The 26815-nt window shown below is 46.7% G+C and overlaps 2 protein-coding genes and 1 long non-coding RNA gene across 11 annotated transcripts in view; 2 read left to right on the plus strand and 1 right to left on the minus strand.

The window, feature by feature from the left end:
- CARS2 (cysteinyl-tRNA synthetase 2, mitochondrial) overlaps positions 1-12759 on the minus strand; it is a 37121-nt gene extending 24362 nt beyond the window's left edge. For 2 of the 8 annotated variants that reach the window (XR_014580517.1, XM_083826111.1), the window contains exons 1-6: positions 11928-12375; positions 7955-8072; positions 5454-5525; positions 4694-4799; positions 3885-3968; positions 1378-1507 (exon numbers count right to left, since the gene is read on the minus strand). Coding sequence is in view for 7 of the 8 variants with exons in the window: in XM_083826111.1 (XP_083682237.1) it covers positions 1378-1507; positions 3885-3968; positions 4694-4799; positions 5454-5525; positions 7955-8072; positions 11928-12211 (794 nt within the window). In the remaining variant the exon portion in view is untranslated. Of the gene's footprint in view, positions 1-1377; positions 1508-3884; positions 3969-4693; positions 4800-5453; positions 5526-7954; positions 8073-11927; positions 12377-12413; positions 12534-12619 lie in introns of those variants that run through there. The other 6 variants (XM_083826112.1, XM_083826110.1, XM_083826109.1 and 3 more) reach the window with 6 other exon arrangements.
- LOC310895209 lies at positions 12533-17300 on the plus strand. Its single transcript, XR_014580538.1, has 3 exons — positions 12533-12666; positions 13210-15234; positions 15984-17300. It is a non-coding gene; the product is annotated as an uncharacterized lncRNA (long non-coding RNA).
- Positions 17301-18878: 1578 nt separating this feature from the next.
- On the plus strand, positions 18879-24032 carry ING1 (inhibitor of growth family member 1). 2 transcript variants are annotated; one of them, XM_083820039.1, is made up of 2 exons: positions 18879-19573; positions 22394-24032. In XM_083820039.1, exons 1-2 carry the CDS (start codon positions 19432-19434, stop codon positions 23095-23097), a joined length of 846 nt encoding a protein of 281 aa, XP_083676165.1. In that variant the 5' UTR covers positions 18879-19431; the 3' UTR covers positions 23098-24032. The 2 variants fall into 2 exon arrangements, with proteins under 2 accessions (XP_083676165.1, XP_083676166.1); XM_083820040.1 differs by lacking the exon at positions 18879-19573 and adding an exon at positions 21268-21465.
- Positions 24033-26815: the final 2783 nt, after the last annotated feature.

The following is a 26815-nucleotide window of genomic DNA, read 5'->3' on the forward strand; positions in this document are numbered from 1 at the left end:
GAGACCGATGCCCTTCACCTTCTCTCTCTCTCTCTCTCTCACACACACACTTCAAAGATACTTCAAAATTAATTCACCTAACTTAAAGAGCTTTGAGATCTTTGGCAAAGCAGACAAGTAGTTATTACTTAAAATGGGTACTTGAGAGCTGACTGTGACAGCACAACACTTCAGGTAACTTACAAAAATAAGCTCCCCATTTCTTCTAGTCCCAGATTACCACACTTCTGCTCTCCATGGGTAAACTCCTATTTACATTGCAGGAGTCTCACCACAGTAAAGGGTACAGAAAATACACACATACTCTAAATAGTATCACATTAGCATATAGGCCACTTTGTAACAGTTTGTCGTTTCTCACCTAGTGTGCTCTTCTGTCACAGGTTGCACTTCAAATGCAACAAGCTTCTGTGTACTTCAAATGCTTTAAGAACTGTTCCACAGCGCTGAAACTATTTAGTGACATACAATCACCTTTATAAATGCTTTTTGCTAGCAGGTAGTAATGACTAATGTCCCTACATGCACCAGCACGGCCTACAAAAGAGAAACCTGAAGCAGTTGTTCCATCTACTTTCAGCTTGGGTTCAAAACTCTCAAGTTACACAAGGTCAGATCTCAGTAATTTCTTATTGGCTTTGAAAAAAAGATATGAAACTAATGCAAAACTAAGTACCACTACCAATGTTTCACGAGGGAAGAGTTAAAGCCTCTTTTTTTCCAAACACAAATTAATAGATCACAAATTAATACTGCACAGGACAAAGTACTACTGTACTATGGAAAAAATAAAACAAAACTCTAAATTCAGAGCAAATTAATTTAATACATCTCTAAGCAAACTGCTACTACACACAATTCACACCATGCCCACAGAATATACTGCCACATAGAAATCTGAATATTTAATACTGTGGCTGACTTTTAAAGAAATCTGAATAATGATAGATGATTAGCAGACACATCCACAACTGCCGTTAAGATAATGCCAGCAAAGCCTCCTATGTCTGCTAGAATCCCATACCTTGTCCTCCTGATACTGCACTACGGGCTTGACTAGGTCTGCTGGAGATTGCATGACGTGGAAGGGAGGAAGATGAAAGAGGTCTTTCTTAACTTTCACAAAAACTTTGGTTACTCCATTCAAGTTAAAAGACTCCCTAATCATCTGTGTGATCTTGCATGGCTTATTTTAAATGCACGCTTTTCTCTCAAAGGAGAGAAAATGCCAAAATATAACAAGACAGCTTCAGAAAGTATTCAGTTTAAAACTGGTGCTTTCTACCGATCATCAAAAAAGCAGTACTGCTTCTACTATTGTACTGTGACTGCAGACAAAAAAAAACAGCGATGGATTTAAAATACAAGAAATCTGACCTTGATATCGTGGAGCACTCGATGTGCCATCCAGGTCTTCCTTTTCCCCAGGGAGAAGTCCAGGATAGCTCTTGAGGTTTGGCAGCTTTCCACAGCGCAAAGTCTTTACCATAGCGTTTATCAGTATCAACTACCATGGAAAAGGGATTTGTTAATGGGACACGTCTCAGAAAAAAAAATGAATATATGAAAGAAAGCAGAAGTGTGTGCTTAGTGAACCATTCAGATTTTATTTTCTGCCCAACTTCTTTTCCTGCATCCTTCCTCCTTTCCTGCTTACCTTGGGCTTCCAGTTTCTTAATCAAGCTTTTGAAAAAAAAAAAACAACAGTATGTTGAATTTGACTTCTGCAGGCTAAAAAGATGGATTCAAGATTCTTTAATACGTCTCATCCTTTCAGTTCTTTTGGCCTTCTCTGGTTTTACCTCATTTGCTTAGTTACCTATCAGCTAGTTTCCTAGGATATACAGGTTGCAATGCAGCAGCAGAAGAAAAAATCCTTAATTATTTAACATTGCTCATCAGTTTTTATCAGCAGTGACATCAGATTTACTTCTTTCCTCTACTTATTCCAGATCATTAACAAAAACACCATGTATGACTGGGTCTAAACCTATCCCCGCAGCATTCCACTACCAACACATTTTAATGATGATTCACAGCTATTTTCAGAGCTCTATCAGATGGTCATTTTTCTTGATCCATTCCACTTGTACTTTATTGATATTATATAGAGGCTGTTTTTATTCAGAATGTCATGCAATATTAAGCGAAGCACATTACAAAAATCCATTACACCTGCTTCATCATTCAAAATTGATAAGAAATAAAGGGACAGAAATATAACCTGAGCTCTACCAACCGAATCTTCATCTCAGGTTTCACTATTTTGCCAAGCTCTGTTTGACCTGTATCTGTTGATTCCATCCCTCTCTTGCCTTTCTGGAGTATATTACTGCGAAAAAGAACTCTTCATCTTCTCAGTTACAAACTATGGAACGGTCACTGAATCTTTAGAGATTAGAGTAAGTTCAGTAGTACGTGAATGGAGAGGAAGCAGGGTAAAATACGAGTGGTTGCAGCCAGGGGATACCTCTGGAAACATCTTATCCAAACCCTGCCCAGAGCAGGCTCACCTACAGCAGGCTTCCCAGGGCCTCTGTTAACCCTAGGGCAGTGCACAGAGTTAACAGAGCTCTACAAGAAAGTGCTCACTCACGTCAGAGAGCAGCAAGAGGGATCTCTTCAGGAGATGCTGGTTATGACACTGTGCCCTGCAGCCACCACAGTTTGCTTTGGCTATGAGCATGCTGTCTGGGACATTTAGGAAAGGAAATGTTCTAGATTCGCAGAGAAAGAAAGTGACCTACAATTCACTGGTCTTTAAATTTCAGAATAGAGGAGACAGCAGGCAAAGCCCTGTTTTGGCACCTCTCTGCTTCTAATTGTCACTAAAAACACCCCAAGGCCCCAAAAAGCTGGGGACCTGGTAAAGCAGAGCACACACCACAGGACCCCAGTTCTGAATCCAGTTCTCCAGCAGCAAACAGGAGGGCACAGCTCCTCAAAACACCTTCTGTGCACACACGAGAAAGGTAATACAGCACAATAAAATGCAGGACATCCCTACCTATATTCAGGTGGGGACCCCTATGCTACCATGTGCCTAGAATCAATCAGGAGGATGGTTTCAGCCTGTCAGTAACTGCCCCTACAGAACGTTCCCCTTGTGAGCTGTATTGAAACAACTCCAGAGCGGAGCTGTGAGAAGCTTCTGGCTGCAATTCACCTGAGTATCACCTCCTAGACATTTCCAGTAATTGCAAACGCAATTTTTTTTTCAATGAAGAGGTAGTGAACTTCAGCGTGCAAAGCACACAGGAGACCTGCATCGAACTATGCAAAGACCTGATCAGAGCCAGCTTACGGAAACTACAGAGAGGATCAGCAATCCTGCTCAGCAAAACAGCAGCAAAAAAAGAAGAACACAGCCAAGTGTACATTACCACAGCCCGTCAAAAGGGCTCACACAACCACTCTGCTTAGCAGTAGTCTGGTGGTAAATAATGAAAGAAGTAAATGCATCTGGTTAGCACACACCAGAAGGGTGCAACTGCCCAACAATAACGTGGGAGATGACGTTTCCCAGCATTTCCCCTCGCCCACCTCACTGCTGGCTAGCACAAGGGCTGAGAGCATCACCTCATTACTAAGCTTGTATACAATGCTCCCAAAGATTTAAATAAAATTGAGTAAGAAACGTGATTATTCTAAAGTAACAGAACAAAGGTATAGAGAAAACCAAGCATGAATAAAGACTGAGTTTCCGCTTGCACTGCCAACAGTGAGTGCCTCCACAAGTAATTACGAAAATATGACGTCCTGATTAACTAAAAATGCTGGCTATACACAACAAGTTAGAAAACTGTTGAATGAAAGTTTATGCATAGATACATCAGGAGTTCAGACAAAGAATTAACACAAACAAGTTGCTGCCATGAACTCACCTGCTTCATCTTGTGTATCAGGACTAACAGCAGTTAATACTCCGTATCTTTCTCCCCAAGACTTAACGTCAAAATAAACATTGCCTAATAGAAAAAAAATATTTAGTTTTAGAGCAAAGATGGGGCACATTCACTCTGCTTACATAATGGAGAGATAATATTTCCCTGAAAGCAAAACAAAACAAAGTACCTTTGAACTTCCATTTGAAATTCTGATTTAGAAAACCAGAAATGCTGCAGAAGTAGCAGCCCATGTTTCCCTGTTACTACCTTTTCAGTAACCTTATTGCATTTGCTCATTTTGCACCTAAGACAACGCTGTTTTCTGGACATCTGCCCGGGTTTTTCCCTGCTAACTAGCAATCCCCTCCCATGACTGAATTATTACCTACCAGTGTTCCAGTTAAAACACATTTGCATCCTTCTACAGCCACTAGTGCTACTAAAAATTTTCCACACATTGTGTTTTGCAGGCATGTCTTTTACAGTACATAGGAGATATCCAGCTCCTGTTTACAGCTATAAGCTTCCCCCAGCTCCCTTGCAGAACCCAGGCCAGGACTTCCCCACAGGAGCTGAGACAGCAGATCATTACAGTAAACAATTATGTTAAATTATGAACTACTTTTAACTTAGAAATGGCGTAAGAGTTGTTTGGCACACTTGTATCGTCACAAACGAGTTGCTCACACAGTAGTAACCAACACAACCTGGTATAGCATATCTCACCTGATCCCTAAACAGGATCACTTAGAGCACTGACTTCCCATGCATGTGCTAACGAGGAGGTGCCTTACTACAAATCTTACCTTGCGAGGTTGCATAAGCCTGTCCGTTAGCAATTATTGTTTTTATAAAGGAAATTATCTGAGGAATGTTTTCAGTCACTCTCATATATACTGTAGGGGGAAGGACCTTAAAAAAAGAAATGGTAACAGTTCATCAGACTGTATGAAATAGTCTACTGACAAGCCACTCCAATTTAAGAAACAAATTTTAAAGACCATTCTTCTCAATTTTATCTTACCAAAAAATGTTTCAAATATCATAAAAAGGTTGCAAGCACTATTTAAGATGCCGATAATATGAAAAAATAAAAATGAGGGACAAAAAAATAAATATACTAGTTTTTTTATACACTTTTCCCAGTGTTTTACTGCCTGCTTCTGACAGTACTCTGGACAAGAAGCAAAGTCACCCGAACTCAGAGAAAGAATATTTGATGTTTTACATGCTTTAGATCAGGATATTTCTGCATGACAGTAACTAAGTATTATCTGTGAACCAAGTCTGTGTTCTTAAATAAATTTAACTTCTTCCTTCCTCTTTCAGAATAGCCATGCTTTTTCTCCCCCTCTTTATTCAAAAGGTGTGCAATATAAAGCCTTTTTCTCCCCAGAAGAATGAAAAAGTAAATCACTACTCAATTTATGAACAACACTTCATCAGACAAGCAATCAACTGTGTTGTGTTGTCCCCCCTCCCCCAAATCAAACTGTTAAAATCAGATTCCTTACCAGAGTAATTGCATTAAAATACTCTAAAATTTAGAAGCTCGAGTATCTATACCTTTAAGGCAGCCATATCTTGCTTAAAGTCTTCTTCATAAATGCGAGCAAGAGCTACTGGCGATATATTCATCTGAAAAAAAAGATCAGTAAATCAAAGTGATAACATAAAATACTGCAATCTTTTATCAGGCAGTTAATAGCTAATTGGATGACTTACAGAGCCCCCAAGGTAAAGAGTCAGAAAGGATTATTAATCTAACATTCACAGGAAGGGGATGCAAGTTATTTATAACTTAAAAGTAATATTTCATTTAGGCTCCTGAACTAGCAAAATATTAATAGATAACTTTTAAGAGAAAGCAACAGAAGATTAAAATAATGAACTCCTTCCCTCCCCCGTTATTTTCCTCTTGAGAGGGTCGTCTTCCATTTGTATCTACAAGATATACTACAGTGCACAGATGTAAAATTCATTCAACTTATTGGCAGGGGACGCCGATACCACCTACTTGTCAGAAAGACAGATCAGAGACTTGCAGGATGAGACAGGATATTAATTTGCAGTGATTAAGAAAAATAAGATATTTCAGCTGATTGTATTGAAATATATGAGTAACAGGGAAAATTAACTGAAAGTCAGTTCCATATTTTGCCAAGTGCAGTAGTTCTCAAACATCTTCTCCGCATTTCTCATTCACAAGCTGACTGACAGGAACCGGGATCCTCGCAGAAGTGCACTCCAAAAGGAAAGAGGCAATTTAATCACATTAAGATGGCAAAACCTGCCCTAGCAGGCAAGAGCATAATATCAGTGTTTCTCAAATTCAAGTTTTATGTCTTCTCTGAGGAAAACCTACCAGGGAAGAGCCAACAGACTGCCACCCTCTCCAGCTTGCAGATAACTGAATCGTTAACAAAATCAATCCAGTTTCATTGCTTCAAGTTCATTACTGGAGCATCTTCAAGGGGTGGATACTGCTATTCGCACAAGTTATTGGACTAGGCAGGAGTTCTGGTGAAGACCAGATGCTCATCTGGCAATGGAAGGAGGAAGATGCTCAGCTCAAAGGCATGCTTCTGCCTGCAGACCGGAGGGAGCGCTCTTTCAGCAATGGGATTCACCTCGACACACAACTCAGCTGCTTCTTTATCAACAGAAAGACAAAGGCATCTACAGGAAGATGGGAAAATTTCCGAACACAGAGATGCTCATCTCTTTTTCAAAGGACCACTCAGGGAATGTAGCATGCTCCTCAAAGACTGGATGCCCAGCTTTCAGAATCCCCCTAGATGAGTCCCACCAGAGGTGAAAGAACAATGTCAGGCACGTTGATCCTAACACTGTAATACTTCAGCTACAAAGGTCAGCAACAACAGGTTGTACAACCGAAGTGTGCAGAGCAGGACATTCACAAATACACAAAAATGCTACATAAAATAGCTCTTCATAGAACCAAAGAATGGAGTAAATAAACATACATTATTTTAAAACACCATCCCCACACAAAATAAAATCTCCATGACGTTCTGATGATAAAGAAAAAATGTAAAATGCAGTCTTTTTTTTTTTTGGTGAAAGAGTACTGGCCTTAAACTGCAAATAAAAGGACTAAGGGAACAAACTTATTTCTACAAGAAAACAGTGGTAGCATTTTTTGAATGCAGTGCATTTAACTGCAATAGTAACTGTTTACTTAAAGATTCAAAGAAAAGTGACACCTGCCAAATTCTCTGGCTCCAAGAAACTAGCTTAAAGCTTGAAATTGTAATTGCAGTTCATTTTTATTTATGATCCAGAAGACATGTTACAGATTTCAAAAACCAATAAAATGTTCATTTGAAAGATGTTTAAAATGCAGAATAAATTCTTGGCATTTTAGGGTCCAAAAACATTTTTAAAAAATGACATTAAACATTCACCAAGCTCAGTTGTTAAAAAAGGCCTGATAAAAACCCATCTGAGAACTACTTACAGCCATAAAACCTTTAATCACCCTGAGAATTCAGTGAAAAGTTTGGTTGCATTGACTTATTTTTTTTCATTCTGTATTTTTATACTGATCCAGCCAGAAGGCCCCTGTCTTATCAAACCTTACCCAAAGTGTCAACTTTCAAGCAGGCCGTGAACTCAGACAAGACTGAGGACACGTCTCAAGGTGCTGACTTTGCAGATAGACAGTGCTTGGCACCTTTCAGGAACTGCCCTCAACCCTGTATATCATCATTTATTGTCTTTAAAGATCAACGACAGAAAACATTTTTTCAGAAAACAGCCAGAAGCTACCGGCTTGGGTTTGCTTTTGGGAAAAGATATGCTTCAGCTCTGCTGATGGGTTGCCATGGGTTTTTCTTTTCCATTGGCCTTCCAGACAAGGCATAAGGCTATAAGAACACCTGCCCCAGGAGCAGCTAGAGGGGTAAAAATCTCAAAACGTATTACCTACTTAAAAAAAAATATATTTTTTTTTAAATAACAACAACAAACTTAGCTCATTTCCCTACGTAACTATATCTAGGAAATACCAAAAGTTTGGATCAAAGACTGTAGCAAATACCTACCTCATTGGCTCTTTTTATTATCTTGTCATCTATGTCTGTAATCCCCATCACCATGATAACTTCAGTTTCAAAAAAATGAGTCATTATCCTTCGGATTATATCAAACCTAACATAGGAGCTGGAAGAGAGAAACAAGAGCTTTTAAACATGCAGTAATAGGAATAAACTTTGATAAAAACGTCAAAGAGCACTGACAGCCACAGAGATATGCTCAATACCCTAATACTTGGGAAAAAAAAAAAAAAAAGGGTCTTGAGTATATAAAATGCTTTTCCAAAATTAGTTCCAATCTGCACAAAAGTCAAGCAAATTTCAGTTGAACTGCTCTACCCTCTTCTGGCATTAGTGACACATTACAGCAAATTTTCTCTGCTTTCTTTTCTTGCATCTCTTTATGATAACACTGAGCTCTGTTTGAAGCTGCCTCTCAACCAGAAGACTTTTCCAAAGCAAGCAGTACAAAAGAGAGACACAGATCAGTTATTTTTAAAATAAAAAGCCCTCAGTCTGTACATGCCAGCAGGCTTCCAAAGTCCACCACACAGAGTGACATAGAAACAAACCAGCTCGTGTTAACTTTGCTTGGGGTCGAGTAACAGGTAGAGCTACAAGTAAGCTATTACAGTAACACACCACAGATCTTTTCTGACAGCAAAGAAGAGCTGCTCCGGGGGGGTTATTTTATTTTATTTACAGCCGAGAATAAATTTTCAGTATCATCCAGGCTGTACGTGACGAAGCTGAACATTCAGCGCAGCCAGACGGATCCACCTGCACGCAGCGCAGGCCTGCGGCAGCCTTCTGCCCCTCACAGGCTCTCCGCTCTTCATTCTCAGAACATGCTTTGACTCCATAAAACCCAATTACTGCGCGAAATAACAAAAGGTGACTACAGGCTTGCACTCCATCCTGCAAGACAAGGAGAAACCTCAGCCTCCACTGGCTTTGAAGAAACCCGAGCGCACTGCACCTGCACAATGGAGTGACGAAAACCCCGAGGACCTGCAGCTTTCCATGGCACCCACACCACTGGACAGGCTGCACCCACTGTGTCTGTCAAAGCAAATGAGCATAAGCAAATACTGACAATGGATTTGCATCCTTCCTCTCAGCTGCGGGGACCAAGGCGGCGCTAAGATTCAGATTCTACGTAACAAGGACACGGACCTGGAGTGCTGCGTTCAGCTCTGGGGACCCCAGCACAAGGAGGACATGCAAGTGTTAGAGCGAGTCCAGAGGAGGGCCACAAAGGTGATCAGAGGGCTGGAGCACCCCTCCCATAAAGACAGGCTGAGGGAGCTGGGGTTGTTCAGCCTGGAGAAGAGAAGGCTCTGGGGAGACCTGACAGCGGCCTTCCAGTGCCTAAAGGGGCCTACAGGAAAGCTGGGGAGGGACTCTTTGTCAGGGAGTGTAGCGACAGGACAAGGAGTAATGGCTTTAAACTAAAACGGGGTAGGTTTAGATTAGATATAAAGAAGAAATTCTAGACGGTGGTGAGGCACTGGCACAGGCTGCCCAGAGAAGCTGTGGATGCCCCATCCCTGGAGGTGCTCAAGGCCAGGCTGGATGGGGCTTGGAGCAACCTGGTCTGGTGGGAGGTGTCCCTACCCATGGCAGGGGGGTGGAACTGGGTGGGCTTTAAGGTCCCTTCCAACCCAAACTATTCTGTGATTCTGTGAAGATTTCAGTATCTTGATGAAGAAAAATACTTTTCTGTTGTTGTTTGCACTGTGACTATATTAAAAAAGTACTTTTGGAAGGTGGCACATGCTGCCAAGAAAAGAGATACTACTGAACAGCAGCTCACTGGGAACCATGCGCATCTCATGTTGTGACACAGTTCCAGTAGATTAAATTCTTCTTTAGACCGCTTTCAAAGGGACAATGCCAGTATCAAAAGCTTAAAACTGTATTTAATGGTTCTGCAGCTTTAGTTCCCAGATCATATACAAATTTTGTGCTGTTCCCTTTACTCTGATCTTCTGGCACAATTGATGGAAGAAGCACTGCAATAGCCAGAGCAGATCTCCTGACATCTCGGAAAGCTGGCTCCTTACAACTTCAGTACCAAAAAACTGCAATGAAAGAATCGGATCTAATGAAGGGGGTGCCACACCAGGCACAATGGCATGAAGGAACTCCCTCCTATTTGGGCTTATTCTTACCATGGCCAGGAACTGGGGTCCTAACCAGGCTGCAGCCCACATCAGCAAAATCCAAGCCAGTCTCAGTACTGAGGGAAAAGGTGGCGTTTTCTGCAGCTTTTTTTTTTTTTTTTTTTTTTAATATATAGGATGAATTATGGATGCTGTCTGAAAACACATAGGGCACCTGTTTTGAAGTCTGGAAGCACAACATGCTAGAGAAAGTTGGATTATTTAGAGAAGTAAGAAATCTTAGTGGGGAAAAGAAAAATAGCAATGCAATGCTTTCCAAATTCTTCTTGCGGAGCTCAAGCTCATTTCCATTATTCATGATCTGCTGTGTTTGTTATGCTCACCGCAAATTAAATTGAAAAAAAGGATGGAAGAAAGGAATTCCAGTGATAAGATCAGATGCTGCAACAGTGCAACACCATGAGGGTATTTTATAGGAGTGACACTGTAGCAACATGCATCAATCCATGTGACTGTGCTATTTTCCAGGGTATTTCCTGATCTGTAGACTAACATTCATTTCAGCTGTGCCAACAAAAGCAATGTTCTTGTAGCTCTACAGGTAGGCCTAGTTACAAGGAAAAAATTAAAATTAAAAATAAAACATGCTCTGCCATACTGAACAGAGCAGCTGAGATGTCAACACCACAGACCCTGGGAGGGAACAGTTAATTCCTCACCTCCCGGAGGGTTCACCTGCTCAGAAGAGAGAGAGGAAGATCTTTAGCACAGGCATCCTGCTGTACTACAGGAAACACGTGAAGGCACTAAAGAGGCACCAGAAGGATGATAACATAGCTCCTTATCTGCATGACACACCACCGTGAATGTGATATTCAGCCCTAACTGTTTTTTCTTATCCTATACGTGGAAAGGTCAGGAATAGGCGGGAAAGACATATGGCAAACTTTCAGACCGGGGAAGTTTGAAATTGTTAGTTTGGACATAGGATAAAAACGGATGGAAAAAATAGCAGGTCTTCCTACTCTTTTAATCAGGAGAACGTGGAGAACCACCGACTGAAAGAGACACCCAAAAGACACATAACGATCCAAGTTGAAGGTGAAGTCCTCTGGCTTTATAAATGCTGTACTCAGACCCACTACACCACCTCGTATCTGTTCTAGCAGAGGAACATGGGCAGTGTGTATAGAAGTGGTATAAGCTGTTCCACTCCACAGCCCGGCTACGCAAGGCAATGCCCATACCTCTCCTTCCTCAGTACAGTCTGATTAGTGAAACTTTATGTTAAAAGAGCATCACGCACACATACATGGAGGAAAGACACTGAAAGAAAAACGCGAATAAGATCAAGAAAAGAATAGCTGTAATAACAGGAGTATTATTATATGTGATAACATAGTATTATTATATCTTAGAATAATTCGCTGTGCCAAAGCTATGCGGAATACCAACAGAGAGGAAAGTTTTTGAAGAGCCCGCTCTGCTGGAAGGCGAGGGCAGTCGTCCCAAGCAGGGCACCCTGCAGCACCGTGCACAGGAGAGCTGCACCCAGCCTTCTGGAAACGCAGCACGCGTGCTGTTCCCCCCGCTGACGGTATTAGTGAACCCAAAGGGGTAACGGGAACAGAAGCTACCCACATATACAGCTTATATATTTTCTGCTGGTATGACAGCAGCTAGCAGAGAGCTCGCTCCTCTTTCTCCCCACGATCCCAACGCATCCTCTGCCTGCAGGATTAGGAGACGGGGGGCTCGGGAGCAGCCCGGATCTCCACGGGCAGCACAAGGAGCCGCAGGAAACCCTCCGTCCCTCCTCGCCCCTCCGTCCCTCCTCGCCCCGCTCGCTCACTCACCAGGCGTGCCCGAGGTGCGCCCGGTCGTACACGGTGGGCCCGCAGCTGTACCTGCGGAGACACAGGAGGCAAACGGCGCCCGTCAGCCCCCGGGGGGACGGCGGCCGGGCCCCGGGGCACCCCGCACCCGCCGCTACCAGGTGGCCACTCCGTCCCGGGCCAGCACCAGCGGCTCCTTGCTCCGGCTGCGGCTGTTGTACGCCACCACCCCGCTGGGACTGCCCGCCGGAGGCACCCAGCGCCGCCGCCCCGCCGGCCCGCAGCAGCAGCGGCCCCGCCGCCATGTCGCCGGCACGGCCCCGCGCCGGCCCTGCCGGGCGGCCGCCGCCATTCCGCGCAGCATGGCCGCGGCCCCGGGCCCCCCGCTTCTCCCTTCTCCGCCCCTCTCCGCCGAGCGGGAGCCGCCGCCGCCGCCGCTAAGGCCCGAGCCGGGGCCGCAGGAGGGAAGAGGAGGGGTCGGGGAGGCTGTCACCGCCCCCGCCGTGCCTCGCCGTCATCCCAAGGGGACCCGAGCGGCGCCGGTGCCCGGGACCCGCTTCCCTCCCCGGGTCGGCACAAGCCGGGAGGGTGTGTTCTCTGCTCAGGCTTCTCTCGCTGGGGGTTTTGTTTTTCTTGACTCAGATCACGGAGAGGAAGCGGGGCCGAACCGGCTGGAGTGCCCGGACCTGCCCTGGAAACTCTGAGCTACTCACCTGGGGTGACTAAAGGTACAACGGAGCAGACACACGGGTTGCCAAAGGTATTTTTAAGCTGCTATTTGCTTCCAGAAGTAACTATTGCTCCCTACAGCTACCTGAAAGGAAGGTGTGGGGAGCTGGGGGTCGGCCTCTTCTCACAGGTAACCAGTGATAGGACTAGAGGGAATGGCCTCAAGTTGCACTGGGGAGGTTCAGGTTGGAAATGAGGAGACATTTCTTCCCAGAAAGAGCAGTCAGGCACTGGGACGGGGTGCCCAGGGAGGTGGTGGCGTCACCGTCCCTGGGGGTGTTCAAGGAGAGGTTGGGCCTGGTGCTCAGGGACATGGTTTAGTGGGTGACAGTGGTGGTAGGGGAATGGTCGGACTGGATGATCTTGGAGGGCTCTTCCAGCCTTAATGATTCTATGAGCAGCTACCAAGGAAACAAGCGAGAACTGCACAAGCATATATAATATTTCCTCCCCCTACTCTCGCAGCTTCTGACTGAGTGACTTACTGAGATGGACACATACTTTTTTCCCCATATATACATATTTTTTTTTTTAACCTATTCTCAGTGAGTCACTCTTCTGTTAATTTCCCCAGCCACTGGGGAAAACCCACATCAGCTCCAGCCTCTGGCAAGGAGCACCACGGGTCTGCTGTCAGTTTTAGAAAGAGTCCTCGTGGTGTATTTTGAAGTTGACCTCCACCTGCTGCAACCCTTAGTCCTATATGGTAAGAGTGAACCACCAGTTCCAGCACGCTCTGGCTGTGCCGCTCCCTACTGCCTTTCTCCCCACAAACCTCTGGTTCAGGACAGAGCCTTTTCTCCTTTCCCAGAGCACTGCAGTGCCCACCGGCTAAAGCATCTTGTTGGCCTCTGCGTGGAAGGTAATAGTGCATGATTGCAGCCTTTCTTGACCGCACACTGCAGAGAATAGGGTTGGCTGTGGTAAACCGCCTTGCAGAAATCCTGATATTGTGTTCTCTTGAATCTGCCAGGGACAGGTTTCTTAGATTTTTTTCTCGTCTTGAATATGAGCATTTAAATCACTGCTTTTACATAATGACGGAAATCTATCTTCATCCAAACAGTCTGTCTGTATCTGGCGTAGTTGTAGAGAGTATCAGATATACGGCCCTACTACTGACAGATGTCTTCTGTTCTTTTTAATATACAGTTATGTTCCACAATGTTTTTCATTTATCAATGAACTTTTGATTAGATAAGAAACCTATTTTATGGGCTTGCTATTTTGAGACTTGCTAGGATAAAACTAAAGATACCATCCAGTAACCTTGTAAGTGTTTGCTTTAGATGTTTCTCAGGAAGCTAATTATTTCAGTTTCCACAGTCGGATGGTTTTGATGTCTTCACTATTCAACACACATCCTGTTAAGAGTTGTCTTTAACTCTGTTGTCTTCTTTGTTCTGTACAGTGCCAAGCACTTTGAGAGAGGCCGAATCAATACTAAGTAACAATGGATGTTTTTTTAGCTGTAATTCCAGGTTTAGCTGTCATGGATGAAACTGCCAACAGATTAGAAGAACGGAGAAACTTTTTCTTTCCCTGATGGTTTCAGAAGGCTTAGTGCCGCTGGTATTCCGACCAGCTTTAATTTAGCATTTAGTCTAGAAATGTCTATGTCCTGAAAAAAAAAAAAAACAACACATTATTTTCTGAGGGTAGTAAAGGCTATACAGTTATTGTTAATAATAATAATTTAATGCCTGAAATAAGCAGTTAACATTGTTAACACTTTAGATTTGGTTTAATGCAGCAGAATAAATTCATTGGAACTGTGGAAAGTGTCCTGCAAGCAATATATTATAACCATAGCTGATATATTATAACCATAAATTATGTACATTAGGAAAAACTAATAGACATTCTCAGAAACAGCCTGTGGCTGTAAGCACACCTCAACTTACGACACCTATAACCACCTCCCTTCCTGATACCCTTATTCCTATCTTTGAGCATGTGGAATGGGATCCTCGTCTACCAGAGGGGCAGAATAGTAGCAGGAAAGGATTTTCTGCCTCCATCAGGAGACTTGTCTTCTTTGCCACCTGGAGTGGAAGAAGATGCCTTCAGACGTTGCCAGCAGCTGGAGCCAGGGGACCAGATCGATACCTGTTACTTCTGTATTTTCTGCTGAATAGTTAGTAGGAGGTGCAGTATGCAGGGGGGTGAATCCCTTAGTCAAAATCCCAATGAGGTGTGTCTATGAGAGCTTCAGGTAAACTGTCATTTCAAGGGGGCACACACATATTTAATATTGTCAGCTCATGTTTTCACCTTTCTCATAGGAGCCATCAAGGCTAAAACTTACTTCTCTTAAATGCAAGCTGAAACTCTAAGGTAAGGCTGTGACTCCAGAATCCCTTAGAATGAGTTGATATATTTTCTGTACCTTTGTATGCAGGAAGGCAATGTTTCCCTTCTGGGCTTGACTGAAAGGGAAAAACTGGTGGAAGCACGCACGTGTTGCACGTCTGCAATATTTCTGTGGTGGGCAGGGAGGATCTCTGAGTGTTCTGGCTCACCTGGCTCCTCGTGTGATTTCCAGTTTCCAGTCTCGGGTACCCAGACCAGGACCCCATGCGAGACTGGTCCCCAAAAGGTGTGTAGTATCCACAGGCAAATCCCAGAGCATGCTTTGTATCTCAAGTAAAGAGCAAATAAAGCTTATGCTACAAAATCATTCTTTTGTGTTTATTACTGGGAGATACATTCTTTGTAAAGTTTACAGTTTCCCAACGTATTGCTTGGGGTGCTACATTTATCTTCTTAAGAATTAAACCACACTGTCTTAGAATTGCTGACAGAGGAGAAAAGCAGCATTTGTTGGGTTAACAGGAGCATGTTTCTAGTATCTAGTCTGATTCTAGTTCAGGAACCTGCAAAGGAATCTGGCCCTGAGAAGGTAAAAGGGGGGAAAAGGCTGTGAAGAAACACTACAAACCAAAAGGAAAGACGAGCTAAATCCACTGCAGGGGACTGAATTTATTCTTAGAACTCTGGAGGAGTCTGTAATTACAGACACATTCCGACTTACATTTTATAGCATTTTTTTATTTTTACAAAATTTACAAATTCTTTTTGTCTAAGAATCCAATTTAGTTTTTAAAAGGAGAATAAAAGTTGTTTCATGCTTATTACAAATGCGTGACTCAGATATGCTGTAAATGTTGAGTGGCCATTCCCCCAGAGTTCAAGAAGAGTATGTTTTATAAAGATGATAAATCATCTTGAGATACCTGTGCTAAAAGAGTAATTTTGGGGAAATGAAATAAAACTGCAAAAGAAATCTCAGGATTGGTGGACATAAAGAACAGTTAATGAAATAAACTTTCTTGCTCTTACCAAGAGCCATTAGGCCTGGACCCTGAGTTCTCAGCACCATTGCCGTTCAGTCGACCTATCCATCAACTGCTCTAACAGATGCTACAAGTTTTTCATCAGAAGTATTTGGTTCCTATGCTGCAGTTTACAGAAACAAGCTGGGTATTTTGCATGAATTTGGTCGGAGGTCGGATGGGTGTCTTTGTCGGTTGTTTCCAGCTGTTGAGGTGCATCTCCTCTGAACTCATCCTGGGATTGTGGAGCCCATGGAATAAGCTCCCCTCGATCTGTGTCATCTCCAGTCATACTTCTGCCTTGGCCTTGTACTGCAATGCACAATTACTGGTTCCAATCAGCATTTTTAGGGCACTTTTAGTGCCAGTGCTTATTAGGCTCATGAAGTGCGACAGGTGCAAATGGCAGCAGCCAGAAAACACGTGTGAAAGAAGTAGTGAGGTTAACAGTCTCAAGGCAAGCAAAGAGATGGGGAGCTGTATCCAGTGAAATGCCTGCTTTCTTAAGTAGGACTTAAAGCTATTTATTATTTTTTAGAGTGGAAGGCTTAGGTTAGATAAGTGTTTGAGAAGTTCTTGAGCCTTTCCTGGGAAGCAGCAGAAGGACAAACTCAGCTAGATTTTTTTTCCAGATTTTAGAACAATTAATCCTGTATAATTTATGATACAAGCAGGTATTTCTGGCCCAAATACTTGTAAACGGTATACGCTGTCCACTGATGCCTGTTGCATGAAAGTACAAACTATGACTTGTCTCCTGGCCTTAATACCTGCAAAATTCAACTCTGCTCATCTTTCCTGCCAAAATTCTGTGGTTTTGTTTCAAAAGTTTCAACCATAAGCAAGATTAATAGACTTGTAAAATCCTATTATCATCTCCCATGTAAGTATGAATGTAGCCTCGTAAAGAACAAACACAAGAAAAACAAATGTGACTGTAGAAGAAAGGGATTAAGCTATTAAATGGTGAAGAAACAGCAGTTTATTAGAAGGAATAACTCATATGAGTTGTCTGTATCTATAAAGTATAATGACTAATGATCAGAAGACACTATCTTTTCTAATAAAGAGGGACACCGCTGTAGTAATTACAGAGTATTTCATACAGCAACATTCAGCTAAGGTAGAGAAAGAGAAGGGGGGCAGTATTTCTTATATGTATATATATGTAACATCTTATATCCTCAGTATCTGCATTTATGGAATGTATTCGAAGGTTGTGAAATGTATGCTGCTCATATTAAGAATTGTGAACGTTATGCTGATGAGCTGGAAGAAACATAATTACTGGAGTATTTATGTTACATAAATGTATGATAGATATACAAAATATGTTACAAAGCAGTTGCATGATTTGTCGATCTGGTTGCAGGTTCCCCTGATTCTCACTGCTGTGAGTTTAGATCTTTAGTATCTACTTTTAGATCTACTTTTGAGCAAATTAGTGAAGACTAGCAGGCCATGACTACACTTAAAAGTTGCACCTATTTTTCTTTTCCTGTGATGATTGACAAAAGTTCTTGTTCAGCAAATTAGCGGGGACGTTTATGAACTGATACCTGATTTGTACGTGTAATTACTGCCGTGTGTGTGGAACGGTGGTTAACTTTTTTGCAAGAACGACACTTCCTGGGACTCGCTTGAATTCCTTCTGGATGTCTTGCCTCTACTGAGTCATAATTACTGGCTTTGCTCCTCGCGGCAGCCAGGGGACTGTTAACCACCTTTAATCGCTGACAGCGCCTCAGCGTCTTCGAGGCATGAGGGAAACAGGCTGCCACCACCGAGGCGGTGCCCGCGACTGGCCATGGGCCAGCGTCCCCTCAGCCAGGGGATCGCCGGTGACGTTTTGAGAAAACACGAGACAGAGAGCGGCCTTTCTCAAGGCGGAGGCAGGAGAGTTTTTTTAATTTTTTATTTATTTTTTTTTAACAAAACCACGCCCCCTTCCTCCCCCCCCCCCCCCCCACCACGCCGCTGCATTTCCAAGGGCGGGAGCCGAGGAGCACCGCCCCCCTCGGGCCGGGGCCGCCCCCTTCGGGCCGGCAGCCACCGGGGAACCGTGGTGGGGGCGGTCGCCCCGAGCCGGCCGCTCAGCCCCGAGCAGGCCTCCCGTTACTAACGGCTGCGCCGCACCGGGGGCTGCCGGGAAATGTAGTTTAAGGCCGCTCCCCGCGCACGGCTCCATTTTCTCCCCGCGCCGCTAGCAGCGCGCATGCGCACCCCCCCCAAGTGTCACCGCCCCTTCTGCCCAGGCCGGTATCCCGGGCAGCGCTGTCGCCGCGGCTCCCTCCCTCCCTCCCTCCCCCCCCCCCCGGCCGGCTGTGATTGGCTGAAGGAACCGCGGGGCGGGCGGCGAGCTGGGCGGCGATTGGCTGGCGGGGCTGCCAGCCGCCGCGGGGCTGATGGCTGCGGCTGCCCGCTGAGGACAGAAGGAGGGAGGGCGGGGAGGAGGAAGGAGCGGGGCTGCGCTTCTCCTCAGCGCCCTGCCCCACGGGGGGGCCGCACGGCTCCCGGTGCCCCCTCGGAGCCGCGTGGGTCCCGTGAAAGCAAGCACCCAGCTGCCCCGCTCCCCCCTCAGCGCCCCGGGCTCCCGCCCAACTCGTGGCGAGCGGAGGAGGAGGAGGAGGAGGAGGAAGGGTGGGGGCGGCGCTCGCCCCGCCGCGGTTCCGGGAGGGGGAGGGGAGCGCGTGTGTGCGCGCCCGTGTCCGTGTGTCCGTGTGTCCGCCTGCCCGCCCGCCCCTCCGCCAGTCCGTCCGTCCGTCCGTCCGTGTGTGTGTACACAGCGGCGGGAGCGGTGCGCATGCGCCGTGCGCGGCGGGGCCGAATGTTTCCCAAGTGTTTGAAACTGGGCTGCGGGCTGCGCGCCTCCGGCCCGGCGGGCGGCACCGGGCGGCCCCGAGGAGGAGCGGGAGGAGGAGGAGGAGGAGCGGGAGGAGCGGAGGGGCTGCCCCTGACAGGCACTTCGCAGGGCGCGTTTTGTTTGCGGAGTGTTTCGGAGGGGCTGGCTCGAGCCCCCCGCCTCCCTCCTCCTCCTCCTCCTCCTCCTCCCCCTCCACGCACACACACACGCACACACACACACACGGATCCCTCCGATTGTTCCCGTGCCGCCTCCTCCGTGAATTACCCACGACGACAGCCATTCAATCAGCTGCTGCTGGCTGGAGGGGGCTGGCGGAGGGTGTGTGTGTGTGTGCGCGCGTGTGGTGTGTGTGTGTGTGTGTGTGTGCGTGTGCGTGCGGCTCCCTCTGCCTCACACGAGAGCACTCCGATGTAGCTGCTCTCGGTTTTTGGGGGGCGAGCCCATCTTCCCCCGCCTGCCTCCTTCGGGGGGAGCAGCAGCCGCCGGGCCAGGGGGACAGAGAGAGAGAGAGAGAGGGAGAGAAGCGTGTGGAGAAGGATCTATTTTTTTTTTATTATTTTTTTTTTTTATCCCTCCCCCTTTTCCTTTTCGCCGGATGAAAATGTTGAGTCCTGCGAACGGCGAGCAGCTTCACCTCGTGAACTATGTGGAGGATTACCTGGACTCCATCGAGTCGATGCCCTTCGATCTGCAGAGAAATGTCTCCTTGATGAGGGAAATTGACGCCAAATATCAAGGTAAGTGCTCGCTCGGTGCGTGTGGGGCCGGGGGGAGGGTGTCTTTCTTCTCTCCGGAGCCGAGCCTCGGCTCCCTTCGCCCCCCTGCACCCCGCGGGGACGGTAGCTTTATTTCGGGGAGCCGAGAGCAGGGGGAGAGCCGGGCGAGGAGAGCCGAGGAGGGAGAGGGGCTGATCCGCAGCGTTAGCTCTTGTCATGGGGCGGAACAAAAGGTCTCCGGCTTCTCTTATTAAGCAAGGACTCTGCTTTTCTGTGTAAATTGCCGGCCGAGAAGGCGGGGGCAGGGAAGCGGGGTGTGCGGTGCACAAAGGGGGGCCCCCCCCGGCCGGGGGGCCGCGATGGAAGGGCTTTGGGGGTACGGCAGAAAGTGCCGTGCGGACGGAGAGATTACAGCACAACATTTAGGAATGTACAGTATTCATTATGGCTGTAGTAGGGGAGAGAGGCAGCTAGTGAGGGAGGGAGGGGAGGGGAGAGGAGGGGAGGGGGGCAGGGAGCGCTTTCCGCGCTCCCTCCCCGGTGGGTTTCGCTTCACCCCCTGAAGCAGAGGGCGGGGGGGGGGGGGGGGGAGCCGGGGCTGCCGTGTGTGTGTGTGTGTGTGCGTGGTGTGTGTGTACGCGGGGGGGGCGATACGACCGGCCGTGCGGATGTGCCCAGCTGCCTCCCTGCCGGGCCGAGGGAAGGGGCTGGGGCAGGGCCGGCCGGCGCGGGGCCCGGGGCAGCTTTGTGGCAGCTTTGTCACTCGCTCGCCGCTGTCCGCCGGGGAAGGCGAGGGGGAAGGGGGAGGGGAGGGCTCTCCCCAGCGCCGCTGACAGCCGGGCGGGGAGGGGACGACCGGAGCCCCCTTCCCTCCCTCGGCGTCCGCGGCTCCCTCCGGGGGTGGGAAAAAAAAAGGGGCCGGGGGAAAACTTCCGCGGGCGGGGAGCGGCGATGGCGGGGCAGGGCGGGCTGAGGCACGCCGCCCCTCCCGCGCCCCGGCACCCCGCGGCCAGCGGGCGCCTCGGCGCTGTGCGGGGCGCTCGGCGTCGGCGCGGCTTTTCTAACCGCCCCTCGTTAGCATAGCGCCGCTCGCCCCGCCCCACGGCGGCTCCGATAGGGCGGCGCGCTCCCCGGGGGGCGGGGGCGGCCCGACTCCTCTCGCCGATTGGCCCGGAGGGCGGGACGTTCCGCGCGGCGCCCCGCCCCCCCCCGTGACGTTTCGAGAAGCAACTTTTCGGTGGCGTTGATTTGAATATCTCGGCCTGCCCCGGCCGCCGGGCGCTGATTGGCTGCGGCGCCGGCAGCGGGCGGGCCAACCTTGGCCTCCCCTTTTTCACTCTCCCGGCTCCCATTGGACGGCCCGAGGGGGCGGGCTCTGCCCGCCGCCGCCTCTGATAGGCGCGACGCCGCGCGGGGCCCCGCCCCCTCCCCGCGCCCCTCCTCCCCCGCCTCGGCCGTTGCGCTGCCAACCGGGGGCCCGCCGCCGGCTTCCGGCCGGAGAACAATAGCCGCTGCGTCACTTCCGGGGCGCGGCCGGTTGCTAGGCAGGGGCCGGGCCTGGCGGCGCGGCGCTTCCGGGGCGCAGGGCGGGCCGTTGGGACCCCGGTTAATAAAGCTCTCTCCCGGTTAATAAATAATTAATAAACCAATTAATAAAGCTCCTGTCGTTATTGGGGGCGGGCGGGGCGGGCTGCAGGCGGCCTCCCCCTGTCCGATGCCGCGTCCCGAACTAAGCCCCGAGGTAGCGGTGGCTGCGTGTGCGAGGGGGTGAGGGACGAGGAAGATATTTATGGGGAAAAGCCTTAATTTCGCGTGTTCTTGAGGGGTTAACGTGGACGTGCGGAGTGTGCTGCGTGCTCAGTCAAGTATCGTCAAGTATCGCAGCAAAACTCGAAAACTTCCGCTCAAAATAGGTTCGTAAAAGTCTTCTTGAAACTTCAAGCACTTGTGGAACGTTCTTCCTTTAAACTCCCGACACGATCCTTCAGGTGTAACGCAAGGTCTAACAGACTTTCAGTGTTAGCATTTTAAATCGACAAGGAGCTTTAGCCGTTCCTGTGGTCGTAGATCATCTTTAATGTTGCTCCTTATTTTTTTTTCTCCTTCCTTGCAGTAAATATTTAATGAAAAATTACATAAAAAGTGAGTAACAGGTATTTTACAGAACCTAGAGGGAGAAAATAATCCCCACGGCTCCAGTACTGTAATGGTAATTCTGTACTCACAAGGAATTAGTTGGCCTCGTTTCCAGCAGCCACGCAGCAGTATCGGGTGAAGCTCGCCGTGACTTAGGGTCTAGCCCTGTGTGTTCGGAGTTCTTCTGCATCAGCTGTCAGGCATGATAGCGATTATTAAGTAATTTGTTGTCTGATTTCCTGCACTGATTTGTGCTTTTTTCTCTCTTCTCCCACTCTCTTTCTCCCACTCTCTGTCATTCACCACAAGCATTAACCTTATTGTACAGAAAATGTCCTAGTAAACAATCCATTAATTCCGCCTCTAATTCCAAAGTTGATGCTGGAACTTGTGGTGGTCTGTGTATTTTCTGTTCCTTTTAATTACCGATAAAGGGAAGAGCTGTCACCGTGCGTGAGATTATATTTAGTCTCTCTTTTTTTTCTAAATCAGCACTTGCATTCTGTTCCTCAGGGACGTACTGGGACAAAAATATTCCACTGGAGTCATGAGCCACTTGTCAGATTTCAGCTTCAGGGAGTCTGCCTTTGATCAACTTCGTGCATTACAAAGAGGTGTTGCTGCGTGGAAGGAAAAATGCAGGAAGGCTTTTCTTCACCGTTCCCTCTGTCTGAAATACTTACAGTTTTTACTTCTTCCTTGCAGAGATTCTGAAGGACCTGGATGATTACTATGAAAAATTTAAACGAGAGACAGATGCCGTGCAGAAGAGAAGAATGTTGCACTGCATACAGAGAGCGCTGATTCGGAGTCAGGAGCTGGGTGACGAGAAGATCCAAATCGTCAGTCAGATGGTAGAGCTTGTTGAGAACAGAACCCGGCAAGTGGACAGCCACGTGGAACTGTTTGAGACGTGCCAAGAGACTAACGACACCACTGGGAACAGCGGGAAAGCCAGCCAAGATAAGTCAAAGAACGAGACAATCGCCCAGGCTGAGAAGCCCAACAACAAGAGGTCAAGGCGGCAAAGGAATAACGAGAATCGAGAAAATGCTTCAAATAATCATGATCACGATGACATCACCTCAGGAACTCCAAAGGAGAAGAAAGCAAAAACATCCAAGAAGAAGAAACGATCCAAGGCTAAGGCAGAGAGGGAAGCTTCTCCTCCAGACCTTCCCATTGATCCCAATGAGCCAACATACTGCTTATGCAACCAAGTCTCCTATGGAGAAATGATAGGATGCGATAATGACGAGTGCCCCATCGAGTGGTTTCACTTTTCCTGTGTGGGACTCAATCATAAACCAAAGGGCAAATGGTACTGCCCCAAATGTCGAGGAGAAAATGAGAAAACTATGGACAAGGCATTGGAGAAGTCTAAAAAAGAAAGGGCCTACAACAGGTAGTTTGTAGACTTTTCACGGCAAAGAAAAACAAAACCACCAAACCAGTGTATTTATTGTCAGTGTCACCTTTGTTGAGGTGAAAGGATTGTAAAATGTATATTTTTAAAGGAGGTTTAAAACTGAACCATTCCTGTTATAGGGACGGCAATAAGAGCAATTTTTGTTTTTCATTTGGTAAGTTGTAACAAGAATATGGTCTGTGGACCAATGTATTCCAAAAGTAAAGTTATAAGAGTATAAACCGAATATTCAGGTGGGTCTTAAAACAGAAATTAATACTTTTTTTTTTTTTTCCTCCCAGTGCTGGTAGCACTCTACCCATTAAAATTTTGATGACAAATATTTCTGAAATGTAATTTCTTTTTCTTTAATGAAGAATGTTATTTACATTTGAACGGAATTGTTAAATAGCTTAGCTATCTGGTTGTATCTGAATAAAGCTGCAGTACATTACAAATGTAACTTCTTTCGGTGATAAGCAGTGCGAGATCAAACAAAAGGAGGGTAAAAATTTGGTTCCTGCTACAAAGTGTCAGTGTAACAGTTCAATAGCAAATGTTTAAATAGGCTTAGAGGATTATTTTTAAAAGAAAAGAAAAAGTTAATGGTTAAATTTTACACAACAAATATTTTATATGCTGGCCAAGTACCACAAGGGCCGTTTTAAAATAATTGAATATGTTTTATATTTAACCAGGAAGTGGTTTAGTAACGAGACTTAACATAAATGAAGCTTTATACTGTCACAGATAGTAGTGTAGCAAACCTTAATTTGTTTAAGTTGTATAAATGTACATTCTTAAGTGGAGTTGCACTTACTGTATTATACTTGGAAATGCAGCCAAATGCCATTGTGTAACCAATGCGCATTTCCTGCTGTATGTATGAAAATTGTACAGCTGTGATATTAAGAAATAAATGAAACAACTTTGACAGTTTGCTTCTTTAGCAATCATGTTTAATGATCACTCAAAGAGTGTAAAAAGGAAATTTGCCTTTAACCTTAGCAGCTCCAGCAAGCTGCTGCTAGGAAGCCTGAAACTGTTGTAGTGGTAACCAAATTGCAGTTCTGATAATGAATCTCCACAGACCGTGTGACAAACAAGCGCGTAGAAGAGCCAAAGTAGGATTTAACTTTCCGTCCAGCTACACTTCTTGTGTTTGCAGTCGCTTCCAGACTCGGCCGTTTGTCTAAAAATCAATAGCGTAGAGCTGGTCTCCTTCAGTTGTTTTCATGCCTTTACACGGCGGATAAAAATTATTCCATGCTTGTTATCAGCAGAAAGTTCTTTTGCGTGACAGCGTTTTCAGACTACTACTGCAGCCGCTCCGGGGCGGGCGTTTTCACGCTTTTTGGTCGCCTCACACCAAAATCCTATGGCTGTAATGAAGGTGCGGTGCTGTAGGTTAGGTGTCCTGATCCTCCGCCACAGCTTCGTGGTGAAGTTTGTTCAGGCGGTCTCGTGGCTGGAGGGGTGTCATGCCGCTGGCTGAGCTGATCTCGTCCCGTCATCCCCCTGCGGGCCTCAGCTGTAAGTGCAGAAAGGGCTGGGACCGGTGGTGGGAAGGCAGCGAACACAGAGGGAGAGGTCACAAAATCCACCGGGTCGGGCAGGGTCTCGTAAGAGTACGGGAGGCTGGGGCTGGGAATTGTTGGAACACAAAGCTTTCCTAAAATCCATAACTGTCTTGTTTTGCTTCCTGGGCGCTCACACTATGCCACTGAAGTAATGCTGTTTTATTCCGATGTATTCCAGCAGGTCTCCCTGTTGGAAGCAGGAGAAACAAAACTCCGGATCCAGTTGAAGGGACTAAGTGTTCTCTAAAGGTATACTGAAAAGCCACAAGGTAACACCACTCCACCATGCACGGACGCTCCCTGCTAGGCAGGTACACCCACAGTGACAAGTAGAAGTTGTGTTTTACTTCTGAACAGGTACACTGTGTGTGTGTGTGTCACTGCAGGCTGTCAGGTTACACCAGGTCACCTTTGCCTTGACCAAACAACCACTCGATCATGTCTCCTGCTCCTGGCACAGTTCAGTGTTGGTCTTATCTGCTGATAACCTTCTTCCGTTCTCCATACACACCAGTCTTACCTGCTCCTCCCTCCACGCGCTGCTGTTACCTCTAGTCCTGATGTTTGTGGTCTATGCTGCCCCTACCGTTCTGTTGCCCTCTCAGCAGCTGCTGGGTGGCTGAGGACATGGAGACCTTATACTGGTGGAACCCCAGTGAGACGTTATCTGGGAGCTGGTGCAGACAGATTCAGACCTTAGCCTTTTTCGTGAAATGTCTGCGTTGGCTCTGTGGGGCATTTTGAGCGTGAATAGCTAGAAGAAAACAATAAAAGTGCGAAGGAACATGGTAAGAAAGTTCAGCTTAAGGTGGACCAATAAAGCAATGCTTATGCTGCCCTTGAATGAGTATATTTCCAGCTGCTGAAGGCTTGCTGTGCTGTTGTGTATTTCAGTCTGTTGCAAACGGCAGCCGCTGATCTGCAAAGCAACATGGAGCTACATCCTTTTCCACAGTTTTACAAGACTTGCATTATTTTCATGGCTCACCGTATCCTAGGCTGCAACTTTGTTTTGCTGCTTGTCCCTGGCAGCTGACTGTACCTGCGCTGTACCCTTTGACAGGTCTGGTTTCAGTCTGTGAGCACAGTTGCCTATTTCAGTTAAACTCAAGGTACTCTGCCATGGTGTTAAACTCTCTGTTGATGGAAGTAAAACCGTCTCGTGTTATACCGACACACTGCCAAATGCTTCATACCATGCAAACTTTGTCCTGGCTTTGGTACCTTGTCTAAAATGCTGTCTTTACAAATGTAGTAACTCTATTTTTTGTAGTTGTTTGGAGTTTATTTAATGGTCATGAGAAAATGCCATCCTTCGAGCCAATCTTCTTTGCCTCTATGTGATGGGTGCAGCTAATTTGCAAGCTTCCTTATGCTGCCCAGCTGGCTGACACAATGCTGTGATTTGGGGACATAACCTGAAGGTTTGAGATCAGACCCGAATCTCTCGATGACCATTTCCCACCGCGACTGCCAGCAACAGGATTGAGAAAGAGGGAGGCTCTCTTCTAGGAGCTGAGCTGAGGCTTCTGACTCATTTCCCACAGGCTAATAAGCATCTATTCCATATTATAGGATTAATATAATATGCAAAATTCAGCAGATGTTTGTTGAGGAAGTCATAGCAGTAGGAATCACAAACTTTTCACTGAAAGCATTCAGGCGACTGTAACCGCCACTGGTCTGTGACAGATGTCACAGGAAGTCCTTATTGTGTTACTGAGCACTTGAACTGGCAATGAAATCCTTCCAACTAATGAAAAACAGAGTTTCAACGCCAAAGTCGAGGGAGCTGGTAGCAGTCCTTACACTTGAGTCGTCCCCATCCTCAGGCGGCAGATTTGTTCTGCAGCAGGGCAGCTACGAGTTGGTGCTGAGGATACAAGTCAGAAGGTAAGAGCAGGCAGGGAGGGAACCCCTGAAGCGCAATGTCTGCTGCCACTGCAAAATGTTCCTAGTGGGACAGCTAGAGAGAGCCACCACGAGACTGAAACAGCAGAGCAAAGCGTCGCTTCCAACCATTATGTCACCTGAAAGCATCCCAATTAAGCAGAACTACTGTCTCCATTAAGCAGCAGCAACCCTGGCCGTGCGTATCATTGGGTTTAAATAGGTTTCTTACTAATTAAGCACAGCCGC

The sequence above is a fragment of the Anser anser genome (assembly GCF_964211835.1).
Source record: "Anser anser genome assembly, chromosome: 1".
Taxonomy (NCBI): Eukaryota; Metazoa; Chordata; class Aves; order Anseriformes; family Anatidae; genus Anser; species Anser anser.